This window comes from Paramacrobiotus metropolitanus, unplaced genomic scaffold (assembly GCF_019649055.1).
Source record: "Paramacrobiotus metropolitanus isolate TYO unplaced genomic scaffold, Prichtersi_v1.0 Parri_scaffold0000066, whole genome shotgun sequence".
NCBI lineage: Eukaryota > Metazoa > Tardigrada > Eutardigrada > Parachela > Macrobiotidae > Paramacrobiotus > Paramacrobiotus metropolitanus.
Window position 1 is genome coordinate 52,171 of NW_026570286.1, and position 17,604 is coordinate 69,774.

General features: G+C 44.6%; 2 protein-coding genes across 2 annotated transcripts; one reads left to right on the plus strand and one right to left on the minus strand.

The window, feature by feature from the left end:
* Window positions 1-218: 218 nt before the first annotated feature.
* Window positions 219-9,884, plus strand: LOC129594065 (rho guanine nucleotide exchange factor 11-like). Its single transcript, XM_055490621.1, has 7 exons — window positions 219-1,945; window positions 2,858-3,579; window positions 5,443-5,564; window positions 5,650-5,823; window positions 6,308-7,336; window positions 7,778-7,968; window positions 8,276-9,884. Exons 1-7 carry the CDS (start codon window positions 881-883, stop codon window positions 9,590-9,592), a joined length of 4,620 nt encoding a protein of 1,539 aa, XP_055346596.1. The 5' UTR covers window positions 219-880; the 3' UTR covers window positions 9,593-9,884.
* Window positions 9,885-10,123: 239 nt separating this feature from the next.
* Window positions 10,124-17,035, minus strand: LOC129594071 (ubiquitin carboxyl-terminal hydrolase 19-like). The gene is given in 17 exon segments (XM_055490628.1): window positions 10,124-10,515; window positions 11,067-11,426; window positions 11,661-11,848; window positions 11,907-12,150; window positions 12,448-12,824; window positions 13,088-13,234; window positions 13,304-13,477; window positions 13,546-13,745; window positions 13,845-13,970; window positions 14,030-14,146; window positions 14,148-14,208; window positions 14,307-14,553; window positions 14,634-15,047; window positions 15,527-15,654; window positions 15,722-15,814; window positions 15,885-15,985; window positions 16,243-17,035. Coding segments are annotated over 17 exon segments (3,633 nt in total). The 5' UTR covers window positions 16,810-17,035; the 3' UTR covers window positions 10,124-10,426.
* Window positions 17,036-17,604: the final 569 nt, after the last annotated feature.

Below are 17,604 nucleotides of genomic sequence, written 5' to 3' on the forward strand. Positions count from 1 at the left end.
TGGTGTGCGTTTGTGCGCGGTGCATATGTGCGTCTGCGGCTCTGCGTAAAGGGTGACTCAGACGGCTGACCGGACGCTTTGGCAGACCGTATGGCGCAGACATTCGATAGTGAGTCACCCATTGCGATTTGCCGACATTGTAAAGACGCCTTTAAAAAAGCAATAAAAAGACCCGCGACTCTGCCTAGTCGTTTCAATCTTTTCCACATTTCTTTCAGTAGATTAGCAAAGATAAAAACAGTATTATTTGTGTTGATCTGAAAAGTTCTTTTTACCGCACCACAGATATGGAGCATGTTATTACAAAAATAATAATTCGCCCACTGAACTACTAAAGTCAACGAACGCCGCAGCATTTTCGCTGTCCTCACTGGTTTGCCGTGCGAAAGCGTACCTCTCAAAGACAGACTGCTTTCGTTTTCTCACACACAGTACACACACAGCTACTCACACCACTCTGCCTACCAGCATCTCTGCCCTGACTCTGGCCACTGTGCAAACAAGCCCCAGCTTTGTCGTTGATTTCCTATGCGAAAACTTTATACCGTACCTGCAATCTGTTTCTCTACGCATGGCCCTGTTAGTGTTATTGAATGAAAATTGAATTATCAGTTTTCTCTTGCCTCTGTTTTTATTCCCAGCAAAAATGTGATGCTCCACATCAGCAATACTTCCTTGCCTTATCATATCTTCCAAATCATTTTTTTTATTTTTCCCATGCAACACTCATTCCATTGATCCTTATCTTAATCGACCACTCATCGGATTAATCATCCCCATGCATTGGCTTTCAAGTGGCGTTTGATCCATGCGATTGACGTGATGTGGCTCTCAAAATTGATAACCTCTTGATATTCCTGGCCTGACGTTTCTTTTGAGTATGGATGCCGTCACGCGACGTCTAGCGTCAAAAAAGGACCATAAGAACAGTAAAAGTGATGACCACGGCGAAGCCAAAGCCGACCAGATCAGTGTGGTGTTCCAGCGTGATGAGCGCGGCTATGGTTTAACGGTGGCGGGGGATAATCCCGTTTTCGTCCAGGTTGTAACGGAAAATGGTCCCGCGGGCAGTGCTGGACTGCAGCCGGGCGATCGGATCATCAAAGTCAACAATGAACTGGTGACGCGCAGTAATCACACAGAGGTGGTCCGCTTGATTAAATCGCAGCATTTTGTGGCCATGACGGTGGTGCGGACGCCCCCCAACAAGGAGCAGCACGTCAATGGCGACACGGGTAATTCGACCACCGACAGTCCCCAGTCCAAAGAGGGCTCCGTACGCAGTGCCGCACGGATTCAACACTTGATGCGGAAACTGGCCGAGGAGAAAAATGTCCTGTTAAATCTCCAGGAGGAACTGGCGTCCAGTCCGTCAGAACAGGTGCAGATGCGCATCGAGCGGGTGAGTAAGAATATCAAGGACTTCCAGAATATGTTGAATGCTGCTGAACACGGCCGGCGGGGTAAGGGACGCGGGGAGATTGGGGCGCCGCGACGGTCGGACGACGCCCTCCGCCCCCTGGAGCAGCCCCCCACCCCGCCCCCCATCGAGCGGATCCCCACCCGGCCGGTGGAGGATGGCGGATCACCGCGCAGTAGTTCGGCGTCCAATCTCAACCGGCGCCGCTCCAACCCCGAAGCCATGCATGTGGGCGTGGCGCGGATGGCCTTGACGGCCAGTCTCCCGGATCAGACCGTCCTGGGACGCAGTTCCAGCGCGGTGCATGTCGATGTGGACAGCAGCGGGGCCGGGGAGGAGCAGCCGCCGGCGTTGCCGGTCAAACGCTCCAAACGCCCGCATCCTATGGACAGTGTGGATCTGGGTACGCCCGCCGGCAGTCCGCCGCCGCCGTATCCGGAGGTGGTTAAGACCAGTAATGGGAAAGTGCCGAAATCGGGATCGTTCTCCGGCGTGTCAGTCGGCGGCGCTGGTCGATTTCAACCGGTAAGTTGGCAGTGTAAAGTTTAAATTGGGTTACAGGAAGATTCTGTCAAGTGAGTGTTTGTTTTAAACGGATTGCTCCTAATTGGACGTTGACCTAATTATGAGAGCAGTTCCCAAAGTTTAGTGGAGGTTTATGTACTCAGTGGTGTTTATTAAATTTTGTGTAAATGTTACACGTATCGCACTTGATTTAAGTTTTAATAAAATCCTAACTTTTAAAAAATTTAGGCTATGCTTTGATGGGTTATCCGTTATTCGGATATTCCTAAAATTTTGATGCTTATCCGTTTTTGTGACCGCTCTATTTCGGTGTTTAGTTTCGTATTTTTTGTACATTTCTGACATGCTTAATGTTTACTGCACTCCATTCCTGTATGTTCTGAGATCTGAAAAAAGGATTTATCAAGGCTGTAGTGTTTCTGACTCTTATTTTGGAGATACCGCGAACACAATCGATTACGGTCGAATAGCCGTCTTTTTGATACAATAGGCGAGACAAGAAAATGTATCTGTAGTGTTTTGATGGCTATCTTTCGATTGACTGTGCATAATGTATTCGTTCATTTCCGGTGTTCACGGTATCCCAAAATTATATCCGTTTCATCTACGGTTCCGCTTAACTGGTTTATCACCAATTCAGACATGGAAGCAATGAGATATTTTATGATGTTAAACAAGCTGCATGCTTTGCTAAAGATGACTGTATATGTTTTTTCATGCCGTCAAAACTGCAGAAAGCGGCATTACTGTACTTCACGTGTCGTTAACGTGATGTTTTCACAGACATGGTGGCATGAGAACATGCAACAATGTTCCGTGCGTTGGTTTTCTTCGTTTATACAATTTTCTCAGTTTACCGAATCAGTATTATTGTACTTGCGATGACGGTTTCTACGTGTTTCTTTACGTTAGGCGCGTCAACTGGACATCGTGACGATGGAAGATCCCAACTTTGCTTCCTTAAACCTTCCACAAGAGCCGTTCTCCAACTACGCCACTGTGCACAAAAGTCTCGCCAATTTGTCGGCATTTCTCCATTACCTAATCGCCATTGACCAAGCACCACCGCTATTATTCCACTTAACCACCGATTTATATCCTAAAGGCAGCCAGAAGGAGCTGCAACGGTGGGCCTACGAGATCCACTCGACATTTATCGTTCCCCAGGCGCCGCTGGACTTTCTCAGCTTACCCGGCGGTGATCCTTCCCACAGCCAAATTGTCACCGCCATCGACGAAGTTTTGTCACGGCCGGACAAAGAAGACGCCCTGCGTGATGTCTTCGCCAGCGCCCGCTCCATCGCTCTGACCATGATACAAGAACGGTTGAATCAATTCCAACAAGTGCGCATGCGCGGCCTGTCCGGTATGTACAACATCGATGAGGTCGCCCTGGTTGACACAGACAAATCGTCTGAGCGGGCTCGTGAGCTAGTGGATAGTCTCCTGGGACGGGATCTGGATCGGATCACATTTGATAGTGCCGATGAGCCGGAGAATCGATCGGATCGGCAGGCTGCCATTGGCTGTGCGCTGGCCACTTTTTTGAAGGCGAACGGTGTCAAAGCCATGGGGCGGGATGGTGCCTATTTGGTTGATAAATGGCCTCTCTTCCTGCAGAAGGATAAATCAAAGTAAGTCTGGTATGAACAGAGACCGGGCCCGGTCGGGACTGAGTGTATGTGCGTGACAATGCCGGTTTCATTAGGATAATCAAATGGGGGCTTGATTTTTTTACGATGGAGTAATTGCTCTTGGAGAGGCAGTCGTCTAGAGTACTGGATTGAGGCTACGTGTTTTTTTATCCCATACTATTAATTTCGTTTGACGTTGGATGTACTGAGAATCAGCATTTCTGTCTTTCTCAATTTTACCGTCTTTCGCTAGTCGCCAGTATATTACGGTTCATTTTGTTTGTACTGAGGAATTAATACACTAGCGGTAAGAAGTGTTTCCTTTTTAATGTTTTTAAACGTTATCCAACGTTTTTAAACGTTATGTTTTTAAACGTTTGATGCATATCGCAACATAATTATTGTTATCCATAAATTGTTTTCATGGGCTTGTTTGTCTTTTCGTGAAAAAATATGTACATTTGTTCTTGTACATGTGTCAGCGTTTATTTAGTGTAACTGTTTTAAAAACCATCAGATAACGACAAGTAGCGTCACATTTTTAGCTTGGTTATGTTAGGTTTACAAAATTTTGAAAGCACAGCAAGATGGAAGATCTGAGAATTTTTTTGCGGTAATAAATGATCAGACAAGTCTAGCCGAGTTGTTTATAGCCTGGTAACTTGTATATATGACATAAGATGGATAATTTATTCCGATTTGTCAAGATAATTTGAACTTGCTCTTTGTGTTGAAAAATTCAGTACGATGCTGCTTTAGGGGTTAGTCCGAAACATGCTTTTGATTATTGTGAGCAACGCTCTTATGCTGATTAAGTTGGCCGATGTTTCAGTTCTGCAGTTCCGCTCTGCCACAGGGAATGCGCAATTGATTGCTTAAGAACTAATATTCGACACCCATAAGCCATTAGACAGTTATTTTTAAACAATTATGAAGACATCATAGAGAGCATTTGCTAATTTATCATCGCCAGAGTTCTTTGCCATGTATATGGGTTATACGCTGCATGCATGGTATAATGATACAGTACTCGTAGTAAAAATAAGAATACGATGTGCAAATGGGCAAAAAAGCAGATATGCCGGTCACACCACAGGAAGCCTGCTATAAAGGCAGTATGAGCAATGTAAAATGTGGTTTTGAAAATAGGATTTGATTTGACATGCTTTTCGCATTTTTTAGAAATTTGGTAAGATAATTTTTCTATGTTTGCATGCCTGCAAGGCGTTGATCGTAGCGACATTTAAGTTTTAATCGGTCTTGTTTTTCTTTGTGATACGAGTGTTTTGCCGTGCAGTATAAGTGTGTTTAGCGTTTGATACATATGAGCGTTGCTCGCAAAGCCTAACAAAAGATAGTGGGGAATTAGTTCATGATTCAATCTTTTACTTTTTGCTAGCCACTTGGGACACTATTCAATTTATACCGACTATCATCCAGTTTGAGGACAACAAGCGTTGTAGATAGTTTGCGTCAGTTGAGTTATGGAAATGTACCATCTCAAAAGGAAATCTACATCTGATCCCCGAAAAAGTTCGATTTTCTTGGCTACAGCATCCATGAATGACGGAAGTTTACATAAGCAGCGCCGTGTCTATGTGATACTCTCAAAATACAATTACGAAAATATGTAACTTGTATAGGCGAGCTGTATAGTTTGTAAAAGAGTGCTAGTGAGAATGCGTTGCGCCACAAATTGTGACCATTACCAAGAGAGCGTATTAAGTTGTCGGTTTGACACCTGATAACTGTGTCGTCTACGGTTTCTGCGGCTTCGTCTTGTCCCGGCGCAGTGGCGCGTGTGCCGGCCGGCAGAAAGTACTTACTCTTCCCATACGCCAACTCTGTGTTTGTTATTTTTAGGTTCAAATTGAAAGACAAGTCAAAAAAGTCCGTCCCGAGTCATGGGCATCAGTTTGCGCCCGTATCCTTCTCAACCACATTGTACTATTGCGTGGTGTGCAATAATTGTATGTGGGGAGTAGGTAAGTGTGGTTGCGGATGGAGTTTTTTACGGGCTGATTATCGTGCCCAGATTTAACCAAAAAAATGTTATCACATGATTTGTAGCTCCGCAAGGATATCAGTGCACGATCTGCGATTTTATTGTCCATCGGAATTGCATGAAATGTATTGAGGAGTCGTGTGTGGGAGAGAAGAAAGACGTCAGACGATCGCTGATCAGTCTCAGTGGTGTGGATTCGTTTTTCGGCCGGCGGCGGAGTAACAACAGTCCTACATCCCGTAAGTTTACAGCATCTGGTTACTCTGTTATTGTTTTTCTTGAAGCGGCGCCAAATGTAAGTTTTTCGTTTTTTCATTGATAGTTGCTCTATGCAGTTAAATTAGTTCACTGGTTTTTAAAAAAACCGGCGAACTAAAATATGTGTAAAAAACTTAGATGTTGTTAGTGTTATATACCTTTCCTGTTCTGTGTAAGTTTACATACATTACTAACGTTTTTTTTGAAAATTTGGGTTTGCGATGATCGATAATAATACGGTTTATACTTCGCGCCTTACGGGTTTTGAATTTTGAGCGTTATGACAATCTTAATATGACATTTTTATGATCCGTTAATAGGAATACACTTGGTTAGTAATTTTTTATCAGCATTAGTAAATGAATATAATTATTGATGCACAATTTAATGGAAAGCTATCTGTAGTTCAGAACAAGAAAGTTTGTAGTTTTTGCTCTGTTCATTCTTGTTCTACTTGCTCTTTAGTGAACAACAGTGCCAAAAAGTCCCAAGAAGATAAAGAGGACATCGACGCGACTGCCGGTGACGCCTCCATTGAAGCGCCACAGCTTGAACCGAAAAGCTACGTCTCTCAAGTGGTCAATCGATTTGAGAGCGGAAAAATGGACATTCCCACGATTCCCTCACCCACCGATCCCACAGCGGATAAATCGCAAAAATCACAAAATCTCAGCGTTGTCGGACGGTCGGAGTCGCTGAAAACCCAGAAGAAGCAGCCAGCCAAACCGGGTGTACGGAAGAAATCCGATCCGGCGCATTTCTACCGTGATGAAGGAGAAGATTCAGCCAGCACCAGCGGCGTGGGCTCATTGGGCACTTCGGGAATTTCCTCCGTATCGTCGCAGTCATTACCGAGTAACGGCAGCTCCAACATTTCCACGGAAGGCATTTCCGCCTTCGATGAGGACGGGTCGGATTTTGAAGCTGACCCTGACCAGATTCCCAACTGGCAGGTCAATGTCGACCAAACTATCCTGGATCAGATGGATAATCGGGCACGGAAACGTCAAGATGTCATCGCCGAATTGTTCCACACCGAGCAGACTCATGTGCGCAATCTGAAAGTGCTGGGGAAATTCTTCTATCAGCCGCTGTTGCGTGCACAACTCCTGTCAGCTGACCTCATCACTCAAGTGTTCGCCAATCTGGAGGAGATGGTACAGCTGCACGGTGAGCTGAATCGGCATATGCGAATCGCCAAGAAAGTGTCACCCATCGTGGAGAAAGTCGGCGATATATTGTTGTCGCGTTTTGATGGGGAGAATGGCGCGGCGTTTAAGCGTGCGGCCGCCGCGTTCTGTCGTGAGCAAGCGGCGGGATTAGAGGCGCTGAAGCACAGTCAGAAAAAGGATCCCAAGTTGGCACAGTTTCTGCAGGAATGCGCGGGCAATCCCTTGTGTAGACGGCTGCAGCTAAAAGATATCATTCCCACGGGGATGCAACGGTTAACCAAGTATCCTTTACTGCTGGAGCAGATACTGAAATATAGTAACAGTAAGTACAGACTAAAGTGTAGATCTGTATTGATATGACGATAATCAGATAAAAATGAACTGATTTCGACGTATGCGAAAATTACAATCAAGCGATCTATCATAATTACCAAAATTTAAATAGGAGTGCATAGTCGTTAAAAACTGATCGGTTAAATATTCCACTAGAAAAATTGAAATTCTGACGTAATTGTTTCAATGTTGTTAGAACAATGTTTAAATTATTTTTCGAGTCTCTGCAGTATATAAATCTTACCTATTTTTTGAATAACTGGTACACTTTCGTTAGTTGATTCATACTTATTTTAGAACCTAGGTCCTGGGTGAGCATCAAACGATTATACCTAACTGTAATGGAACAGTGAGTTATAGAAACCATGCCAGAAACCACAATTGCAGATTCCATTTGGAAACTTAATTAAGAGTTATTTTTGCCCATTAGACTCCACGGAAGAAGAGAAAGTGGAGCATGAAAAGGTTACCCGTGCCCTAGGGGAATGCAAGGAAATTTTGGACTTCGTCAATCAAGCCGTGAAAGAGAGCAACAATCGTAATCGCTTGAAGGAGCTACAAGAGAAAATCGACATGACATCATTCCACAAAGCCCAGAATAAGCTGGCGCAAGAGCACAAGGTGAGATATATTGATATCCGGCCGTAAGCTTTCGATACTGTTTGGTAATTTTTAACTCGCGGGTATACACAACGGAAGTTGTTTACAGTATTGAAATTTAGATCATCTATTTATCTTGTCACGGCTTTGTGCCGGTGCGTTTTGACGGTCGTTAATCACCATGGCAGTAGTCTTTTTAGTCAGTAATTTCTTTAATTACAGATTCAAGCGAGGATGTAAATTCTCGAGGCGACATGTTTCATTCATTACTTGTAATCTTTGAGCCTGTTAATTTGATCCTAAGAAAACGATGGGTTATGCGTTACAGAATCTTGATCTTTCACGGTACCGCATGCTGATGGATGGAGATTTGACTTGGAAGCTGTCCAAGAAGCCGGTCGATCTGCATGTCATCTTATTGGACCGGATGCTCCTCCTCGTCACCAAACAAGACGACAAACTTATCCTGAAATTCCATTCGCCTCTGCTAAACGTCACGGATAAAAAGACCGGGGAGAGTTTCTCCGGGAAATATTGGGCGCCGGTGCTGAGCTTGGAGGGTTTATTCGTTAAAGACAACGCAACGAATCCTCTCTCTTTCTATCTGATCAGCAATACGACCGACGGTGCCCAGATGTACGAAATGATCGCCAATACGGCCAACGAGCAGAAGCAGTGGATTAAGCACATCAACGACGCCGTGGCCCGTATGTCCAAAGTGTACGAGACCATCCCGGATGATTTCCCGGTGACGGCGACGCCGAGTGTCACAGCCGCGCCTGTTGGTGATGTGGATGTGCCGGATCATGTCCGGGAAGAGGAGTCGGAGGGGGAGTTGGCCACGGAGGGTCTGTTCCAGACGGAGGAATTGCCGCGCGCTACGCTTCTAACCTCGCCGTCGGAGTTGGTGGTGACCATGGCCCGCGTGGAGGCGGCCGAGCGGATCCTGACGCCGATGGAGGAACTGAAGCGGCATGATGAACAGCTAGAGGAGTCGTTGTCGGAGAAGCAGCGTTTGGTGTCACAGATCTTGGGGATTGAGGAGAAAACGGAAAAAGTCGAGGAGAAAGTGGACAGCGGTCAGGCGGATGCGAAAACGCTCCTGCATCGCGTACTAAAGCATACAGAATCCTTGACGAGATTACTGAAGGATTCCCTGAAGATCGTGCATGAGGAGGGTGCGGCGGGTGCGGTGGAATGTCCCGGTGAAATGTTGGATTCCCCGACCGTGGATTGCGGTATTCAGACGATCAGCACAATCCCCGTGGTGACCACGGAATCGCTGGAGCCGATTCAGACCGGATTGAATCGGAATCTGACGGCCTTGTTAGATGTCATATGTCAGAAGGAGGAAGAAACGCACCGGTTACGACAGGATCTGCAGGCGGCGTTAGAGGAGGTGCAGAATTTACGGCTGCGCGTCCGCTCGCCCAGTGTCTCGCGGGCCGGCAGTTCCGTGTCGGCGCGGTCCGAAGAGGATCTGCAGCGGCTGACGGCGGAGGACAGCAGTTCTCTGGAGAACGTCGAGGACGCTCATGACGTCAGCAGCATTCCCGTGGTGGTCCAGGAGGGAACGGAGAGGCAGCCGTCGCCGCTGCCGCCAGTGCCACCGCCCGAGGGTGGGGAAGGGGTGCAACCTATCTAATAGGGTGTATTTTGTTTTTAGCTTTTGATTCTTCCACTTTGATTATCTTTCCTGTTTATTGCAATAAATCCAATGAAGCGGTTTGCGTTGCTTTATTGTGGCGGCTGTTTGAAAGGGACTATGATGAGGCGGGGTACACGGATTTTTTAAAAATGAGATTTTCCTTTATTTTCGTCGTAGACTTTTTACTTGGTTTCTTTGTACACAGTACCCGTTTGTCGTTTTATCGTTGCTCGGTTTTATGATCAGTACCGTTTTGTGCCACTTGCTATGGTTTTATATGAATAAAGAAAGAGCATTAAGAAACACTGAAGCATTTACTGCAAAAATTATTTCAATATTCCTCGTGTGCTGATTACCTTTTTCCTAGCATCAGCAAAATGAACTGATCGAGCTTTCTGTAAAATGTATTTTCTGTAGAATCTGCCAAACGTATCGGCAGATTTATGACGAGACGAAACAATAAACGGACAGCAAAAACCGATTACCAAATCGTCGGTTTTTAGTTTTATTCAGTATTCCTAAACCCTGTAATACTAGGTAGCGGTCAACGGATAACAATTCTCTTTAATATCGCATCAAGAATATTTAAAACTGCTTTTATAAAGCCATCCATGCAGAGTTCAGAAGTTTGACAATATCACGACAACGAATGAAAAGCACGGTCAAGCGTCGTACAAATAACTTCAAATCAGGAAACCAGCAACAACATCCAGTAAGTATTGTCAACGTACTAAAAGAAATATCAAAAAGCAACAAGAGGACGTCACCTCTGAACTGGATGATCCTCTGACCAGAAATCGTCCGTAAAACAAAAAATGTCTTGAGGTAATTTTAAGTGATCGTACAATGGGATCGATACAGGGAGCGGAGACGGCGGGCAGGGCGTACTGCAAAGGCCACCAGGCGGGGAACGAGGGAACCTGCCCCAAAAGAAAAGTATGCAATCCACGATTTATCCGGTAATTATTACCATTAAAGGATGAAATCTACGGCTCATCTATGACAAAGTGCAACAAAGCAAAAGCCACACCGATAACATGAACAATAACCATATGACGGTTACGTACACCTACACTGTATCACACAACGTACGGTAGGCAATGCGAGGTGCCTGGCCCATATTTGCAAGCCACCAACCAAATTTGGTAAAAATTCCAATATATTTAAATTAAAACATAATATAAAATTTCCATATCGTCAGTTCAGAAGCAACTTCCAGGCCCTTTAACGGGCGTATCATGACTAAGCGTTCAAAATATAAATTAACTTCGATATCAAACACGATCAAAGTTTGTACAAAAGGGTTGACAAAAGTTTAAAGTAGAACACATTCAGTATATTATAATAAACTGGGAAATACGGAAGACACCTCGCGTCACAAAAACGGCACAAACGAATAAAAAGCACAAAAGCCAAGACCTGTTGTGTGTTCTGTCTGTCTGCGTTCAGTGTTCACTCATCGTAAGTGCACCTTGCAAGGAGCCTCTCCAGGCCATACTCTCGCCGCCCTCTTCATGCTCATCCAGCAGCAGGGAGTCCTCCTCCTCGTCCTCCTCGTCAGTGCCTTTCGTCGGTAGCATTATGGGATTATCGGTATTTCGTCGGCGATAAAACAGCAGATAGGCTCCGCGATCAACAATCCGCTCCAACTGCTGATCACTCAACAGCTCCACACTCTCATCGTCAAAACACCGCCATCCCACCTCATCCTGGAGGGTATCGGGAACATGGTAGCAGCGGGTGTGACCGTAATAATGCCCGTACCATGTCGAGCCCCGATGGTGTACCACACCATATAGATCGTACAAATACTGTCCACCATCACCGGGACCTAATACAAAATTTAAAACATTATTATCAAAATTAAGGTCACTTCTATGCGCTCGAAATTTTACAATGCATAGCGCTTTCAAAATTTAATTAGGATATACAAATCAATTTAAAAACAAATTATAAATTAAAATATCAAATACAGTCAAAAATAATAATTAACGACCTAGCAGAGTTCCAACAAACTGTATTTCTTGTCTATTTTGCTATAAAAAAAAATGACCCAAATACGAACCAACTAAGAATTTCGACATATCCAACCCATTGAGCGGGTATTTTATCATAGTGTCGATCTTGTCTCGGCGAAACATCTCTCCCGTCGGTTTGCAGAAACGTTTCAACTGAAAGACCAAAACGGTCGGCAAACTCCAGATCTCGAACTGCTTGGAAGCCTGTCGCGGTTGTTTACAGGTTGGACACAGCCTACGGAACACTGCTATCAAACATCGGAACACCGAATCAAACGCGATTCAAAACCAACCAAGCATTGTGTTTGGACAGCACTTCCGGTTGTGTTAACAGTTCAATGCAGTGCTCCAGACTTTCTTCATAGTTTTGTTGGGTGAAGGATCGACGCTCATCTTGCTTCTTCAGCGTCAAGCACGATTCATCGCTTTGTATGAAACGATCCAATTCTCTGGTCTCGCAGAATGTCATGCGATCGTCCGGTCGATTATTCCATAGTAACACAAAGAGGGAGTGTTTACGGATTTGTTCTTCGACGCCTGTCAGAATAATTACAATATAAGTATCTAATTAATTTTCACAGACAACGCAACAATTCCTGGATTAGTGGATTGTATCAAATGTGAACAACTAAATGCAGCAGCACAATTTGCGCTTCCAACCATAAGTTCTAAGTGAGAACATATTGTAGGTGTAAGTGCATGCTGAGCAGTCAAGAAATGAAAAGTTGATATTTTAATAGTTATTTTAATAAATCCGTAGAAGAACAGCAATCGTGTAGCATAGTAAGACCCAATGAAAAAGATTTACTGATATATTGGAAAGGAACGCCTTACCGTTGGTATCTTTCATAAGCGAATCTCGAGGGTAAATATTCCATGGATCATCAAGGCCTTTTTCCAATGGCACCAAGACGAAGGGGAAATGTTTGGGATCGAAGCCGCTTAGGCTCTTCTCAATGCTCTTCCGGAACTCCCACACTTCCACGTCCTCAAGAGCCCTTGTCGAGCACGACGAGCCGATTCCCGAATCTACATCCGATGACGCCGGTCGGACAGCGTCTAAAGCACCACTCGTCGTGGAATCCACGCTGACTGATCGTTCTCGTTCGGTCTCGAGCAGGCTATCCGGACTGATGCTCATATCGGACGATGGCGAGTGGCAAGCTTCGCGTTTACTAGCTTTGAGATAACGCGCATAATGGACATACCGTCTGCAGTAAAAAAAAAGGGCGGAGAAATTAAGGGAAAATGTTGCTGCAACTGACACTCAAACAGTGTACTGGCTTCGATTTTTATAAGGAAAATAAGACAGCAAAGGTTTATCCCACGTAATGTATTTACGTGTGTTTTTACAGATACTCGTATTTTGTGACCCTCCTCGAAAGCTTCAAATTCAAATAAAACCAAATTAAAATAGTCAGGAAAAACACAGACTAATAGTCAGGAAAAACACCATGGATTAAAATTGACTTACGACGCCATTTTGGCCACCTGGACGTAGAAAGCGGTGGCTTTCAGCTGAGATTCGCGCATCGCAAACACAAATGGCCACCCAATCGACGGGCCATGGTTGTTGGAGCATTTCGGTTTGTGCTGAACCCAATCACCTGTCTGGCAGGTTCTATAAAAAACCCAAAAACACGAGATTATGAAAACCGAACTTATACGTTTTCATCACGGTTTCGCATACTTATCACAGTATCCGACGAGGTAGCACCACAAGCACCGCTTGAGACTGTTACCACTCTTGCCGCATTTATTGCAAGTAGATACCAGCGGCAGCTCCTTAGTCACTCTTAGGTGCTGTGTTATCACAAACTCTTTCACAGGCTCTTTGGCTGTCTTTTCCGTCAAAACTTCGTACCTAGAAACAATACACACGCACGTTACGGTATACACACGTAAAAGTAAAATAGAATTATGCATTCTTACAACAAGAACAAATAGGACTCATCCAAATTCCGACATTCAAAATCCTTATCAATCCTGCCAAGAAAATCGAACGATTTCCTGTCCCGACTTCTTCGCATGACGAGAATCCGCACGGACGCCATTGTCACATCACCCAAATGCGACTGGATATGCGTATAATGAGACGAGATGGAATGTTCTCGGTTGACATTAATGCGGAACTACAAAAAGATTATTTTCAAAAATCTGTTGATTTTGTTGAGTTACATCGTTACATCTCATGTCTGCGCATGATCGCTGTATTATATTTCCGAACTGACCGCTAATATCTTTTGATCGGCATCCGTTTTCCCTGACTCTCGTGGAAAGAAAAGGCAGTCAATAATCACACCGATTTTTGGTACAGGCACCGAGATGCATTGGTATAGATCGAACTTGATATTTTTCTGCAAATGAACTCATTCGTACAAACGAATTTCCAAACCTGCCAGTCAATAAAACGTACTTTTTCACATTCTGGACACTCGAGTGTGGACTTAAACATCCCGGAAAAGAGATCATGAATGGCAGAGTTATCACGACTCAAATGATACTCCCACGTCTGCTTGGCCACTTCCTCATCTAGGACGATTATCCGAATTGATTTCGTTCAGATAGGGCTTCACGTACACTCGGTTTAAGATCCTAAGTAATCCAGAAAAAATCAAAACATATTCTACTTTTGCTTATAAATCAGCACATCGAACGACCAAACGATCACGACATATGCAGCGAATATAAACGAACATTTGGCGCCACCCACCTCATGAAGGCTGTCGATTATCATCGCCATAGCCTCTTGTGCATCCTGCTGACCATAGCCGCTAAACTGCTCATTCGATCGCGCCATCACATCCCGCAGTCGGTGTGGGGAATAGCTAGAACGATTGCCGCTCCAAATGTTCCGCAGCGTTTCTTCCATCACCGAAGCAAAGCGTCCCTCACTGCCCAGCGGATTCTTCCGGTTGATCTCCTTTTTATAATAACCTCCTGCGAACGTACCAGTCACGCATTAACCGTACTGCATCGACTTGCGAGATTAAATGCATCCCAAAGCCGTTTAATCTTACGCAGAAAATAATCGCGCAGCTCCTTTGTATTAGCCAGACACTGCACCACCGCGCCGAGGTAGCAGGAATTGCCAAGATTATTCAGTCCCGTCAGGCCATAATGCATGCGGAGGTGCGCCGGCACTATCGACGGTTGCAGAGGGACATTGAGGCTGACATCACCGGCATACGGCCAGCGTTGCAACGGCTGACAGGGATACGATGGACTGCTGTACTGCGAGTCCGGCGTGGAGCAGCGCGGCCCAACGGGAGCCGAATCACGTGGACCGAACAGATCCTCCTCGTCGTCGGAATCATGCGGGATCGCTACCGGATGCACGACGGAATCGGGATCGTGGGCGGTCTGGGAGGGGGGCGAGAAGGTGGGCGATGCAGGCAGTCCTTCTTCCATGCAATGCAAATCATCCTCATCGTCTACAAAAACCACGATAAATTTACTGACTACTTGTCTACTTCTACTGTGATTTGTCCGAGCAAACAAACTGCAGTTAAGCCTATCACTGCATAAATTCTTCGGCATGATTGGCGTTTTTGTAAATTCAAAACAGTGAGTAATGAACTGGAATTCCTCAGGTTGGTGATACCTCCCCAACTCTTTTTAAAAAGTTATCCAACGGCCAAAATAAGCAAAATTCAGATAAGCTCGAACAAACAAAACGTCCCAAACCCTTGTGCAGAAACCAGGAGTGTTAATTTTCCACATTAAAGCATATGTTCGGTATCTAGAGCAAATTCCTCACATTTTAAAGCTACATAGTCGCAATATCAGAAAACAAAACGGCGGAAGAAACAATCGCTCAAAATAAGTAAAACTAGGAAATTTGCTCATTTCAGCCATAGGCTCATAGCTAAATGTATGTATTCATTCAGCGCATTTACTTTGCATTACGTACCCTGCTGGGAAACCGATTTTCCGTAAATAGACACCCAAAATGCTTCCTTGGCTTTTACCAGCTGAATTTCGATGCCCTTCCGTGCAGGATTCAGTGTCATGCTGCACTTCTCCGGAATAACTCGATCCCTACATAATACAACGATAAACAAGAGTAAAATTGTATGTCTCTAATCGAAAATCAGTTGCAACTCACCACAGCGCTCCCGATTCATAACAAAAAACGGTATTCTTATCAATCCTTCGGTGGGGATTCTTCTGCTGTTGCTTTGCCAAAAACTCTTCATCGCTAGCCAAACAAATACCGAATTTATTGGCAAAATCATTGTACAATATACTGTGCATGCGATCTGACGAACCTGCAGGTAAAATACAGCGAGAACTTTCGCGGGGAAAACTTCGCCTCGGCCCATGTGACGTTATTGCAAAAGAACATCCAGTATACGAATTTCTTTTTAGCCTACCCAATGAACACAAATTTTACAATGCGCCATAATTTTTCCACAAAATATGAAGACACATGATTATTAAAACAATAATAATAAGTTATAAGTACTAAAAAATCTACACAATGTTGGTGAATGTATGTAGCACATGACAAAAAAAAATTAAAATTAATAAAAAAAATTTAGAAAGTGAAAACAGAAAAATAAAATAAACAGTTTAGACAAAATGCAGAAATCCAGCCTCCAAAAATCAGCGAAACTGTCAACATACCTCAGGCAGCTCCTCCCAATCGTTTCTAATGAACACCGCAACGGGCTCCTGCGCGAGATCCGGCCGGGGTTCCGCCGGTTCTTGGGCGGTCTGCAGGGGTTTCGGGGAGTTCATGGATAAATTCTCATCCATCAACTCCGACAGATCAACATGCGCGGGTGGTGCTTGACTAGAGAGCTTCGCCATCGCCTCGGTACTGTGTTCAGGCTCAGTTTCCCCCGCCGTGTCGAGAGGAGGGATCGCTTCCATACCCGATGGGAAATAGGCACTCTGTTCTTCTTTCGCGACCAATTCTACAGTGGATACGTCATGATCCTGGATTGTCTGCAGCAGTGGGGATGCGACACCGTTGCTGGCAGGCGCCTGGTTCTCTGCATTCTCCACACTGTGCAACGCTGCTGCTGCACCTGCGGGATGTGCTAGCAGGGAGGCACTGGCGTCGCCATCCGAATCAAACGACATACGGGATGGCTCTTCGTCCGTTTTGGTCTTCTTACCCAACGGGAAGCCATCGCCTTTGGAATTGGGCGAGTTATCTAATGGACGACGAGGAGAAGCTTCGGGCATGTTAGAAACGTCTGCTATTCGCGTCAGTTAACAACGACGTATGAATGACTCAACACAACATTTTTGGGCGTTCTTTCTACAGAATACAGTCAAAATTTCGGACGTTAAGAGTTTAAAACAAACTAGTCTGTACCGTCACTGAAACTGTAAAAATATATTTCAGAGTTTAGAAATTCAGATCAGAACTCAAAACTGAAAAGTGAAAACTGACTTTAATTCAAATGAGCACAGGAGAAAGTGGTGATGTCATTCTCACTAGTTTCTTGATTGCGCACGCGAGCGGGGGCGGTTGGAGGGAAATTAGGGAATTTGTGTGCGTTATTACAGTCTACTATGTGTCAAAGCCTACTCTAGACCGCAGCCACAAGATCAAATACGCCAAGAGGCAAGAGCACAATAATTATCTGTGTAAAACAGAAACAATTTGCGCTAGCGGGAAAAGGAAAAAAGATATGTAATTGATGATCGAGAAAGTAAGTTATCCATCGTAAAACATCTATCGCTAAAATTATTCAAGTATATTAAGTATACTTATTTGCACTGCGATTAGGCAGGTAAAGGCTGAGATACTAGGGTAGTACTTACAGCTTCTTTCGCGAATAAAATGCAGTGATTTATCGTTAAATAATTTTCGCGCTTAAGCGCAAATTTCACAACGTTTGAAAGATTACACAGAATTCTACAAAAATTAATTAAGTGCTGAGAATATAGCAGGGCAACTATGCTAACCATAAGGGTAAAGTGCCGCTAGATCTTATCGTTAACGCAGACCGCTATCGGATGCGCCCACATGTT

Coding starts and splice junctions, on each gene's coding strand:
- LOC129594065 (XM_055490621.1), top strand. CDS start 881: ATGGATGCCGTCACGCGACGTCTAGCGTCAAAAAAGGACCATAAGAAC. Junction 5,565..5,649: donor TAATTGTATGTGGGGAGTAG/GTAAGTGTGGTT, acceptor CATGATTTGTAG/CTCCGCAAGGATATCAGTGC. Junction 7,969..8,275: donor AGCTGGCGCAAGAGCACAAG/GTGAGATATATT, acceptor TATGCGTTACAG/AATCTTGATCTTTCACGGTA.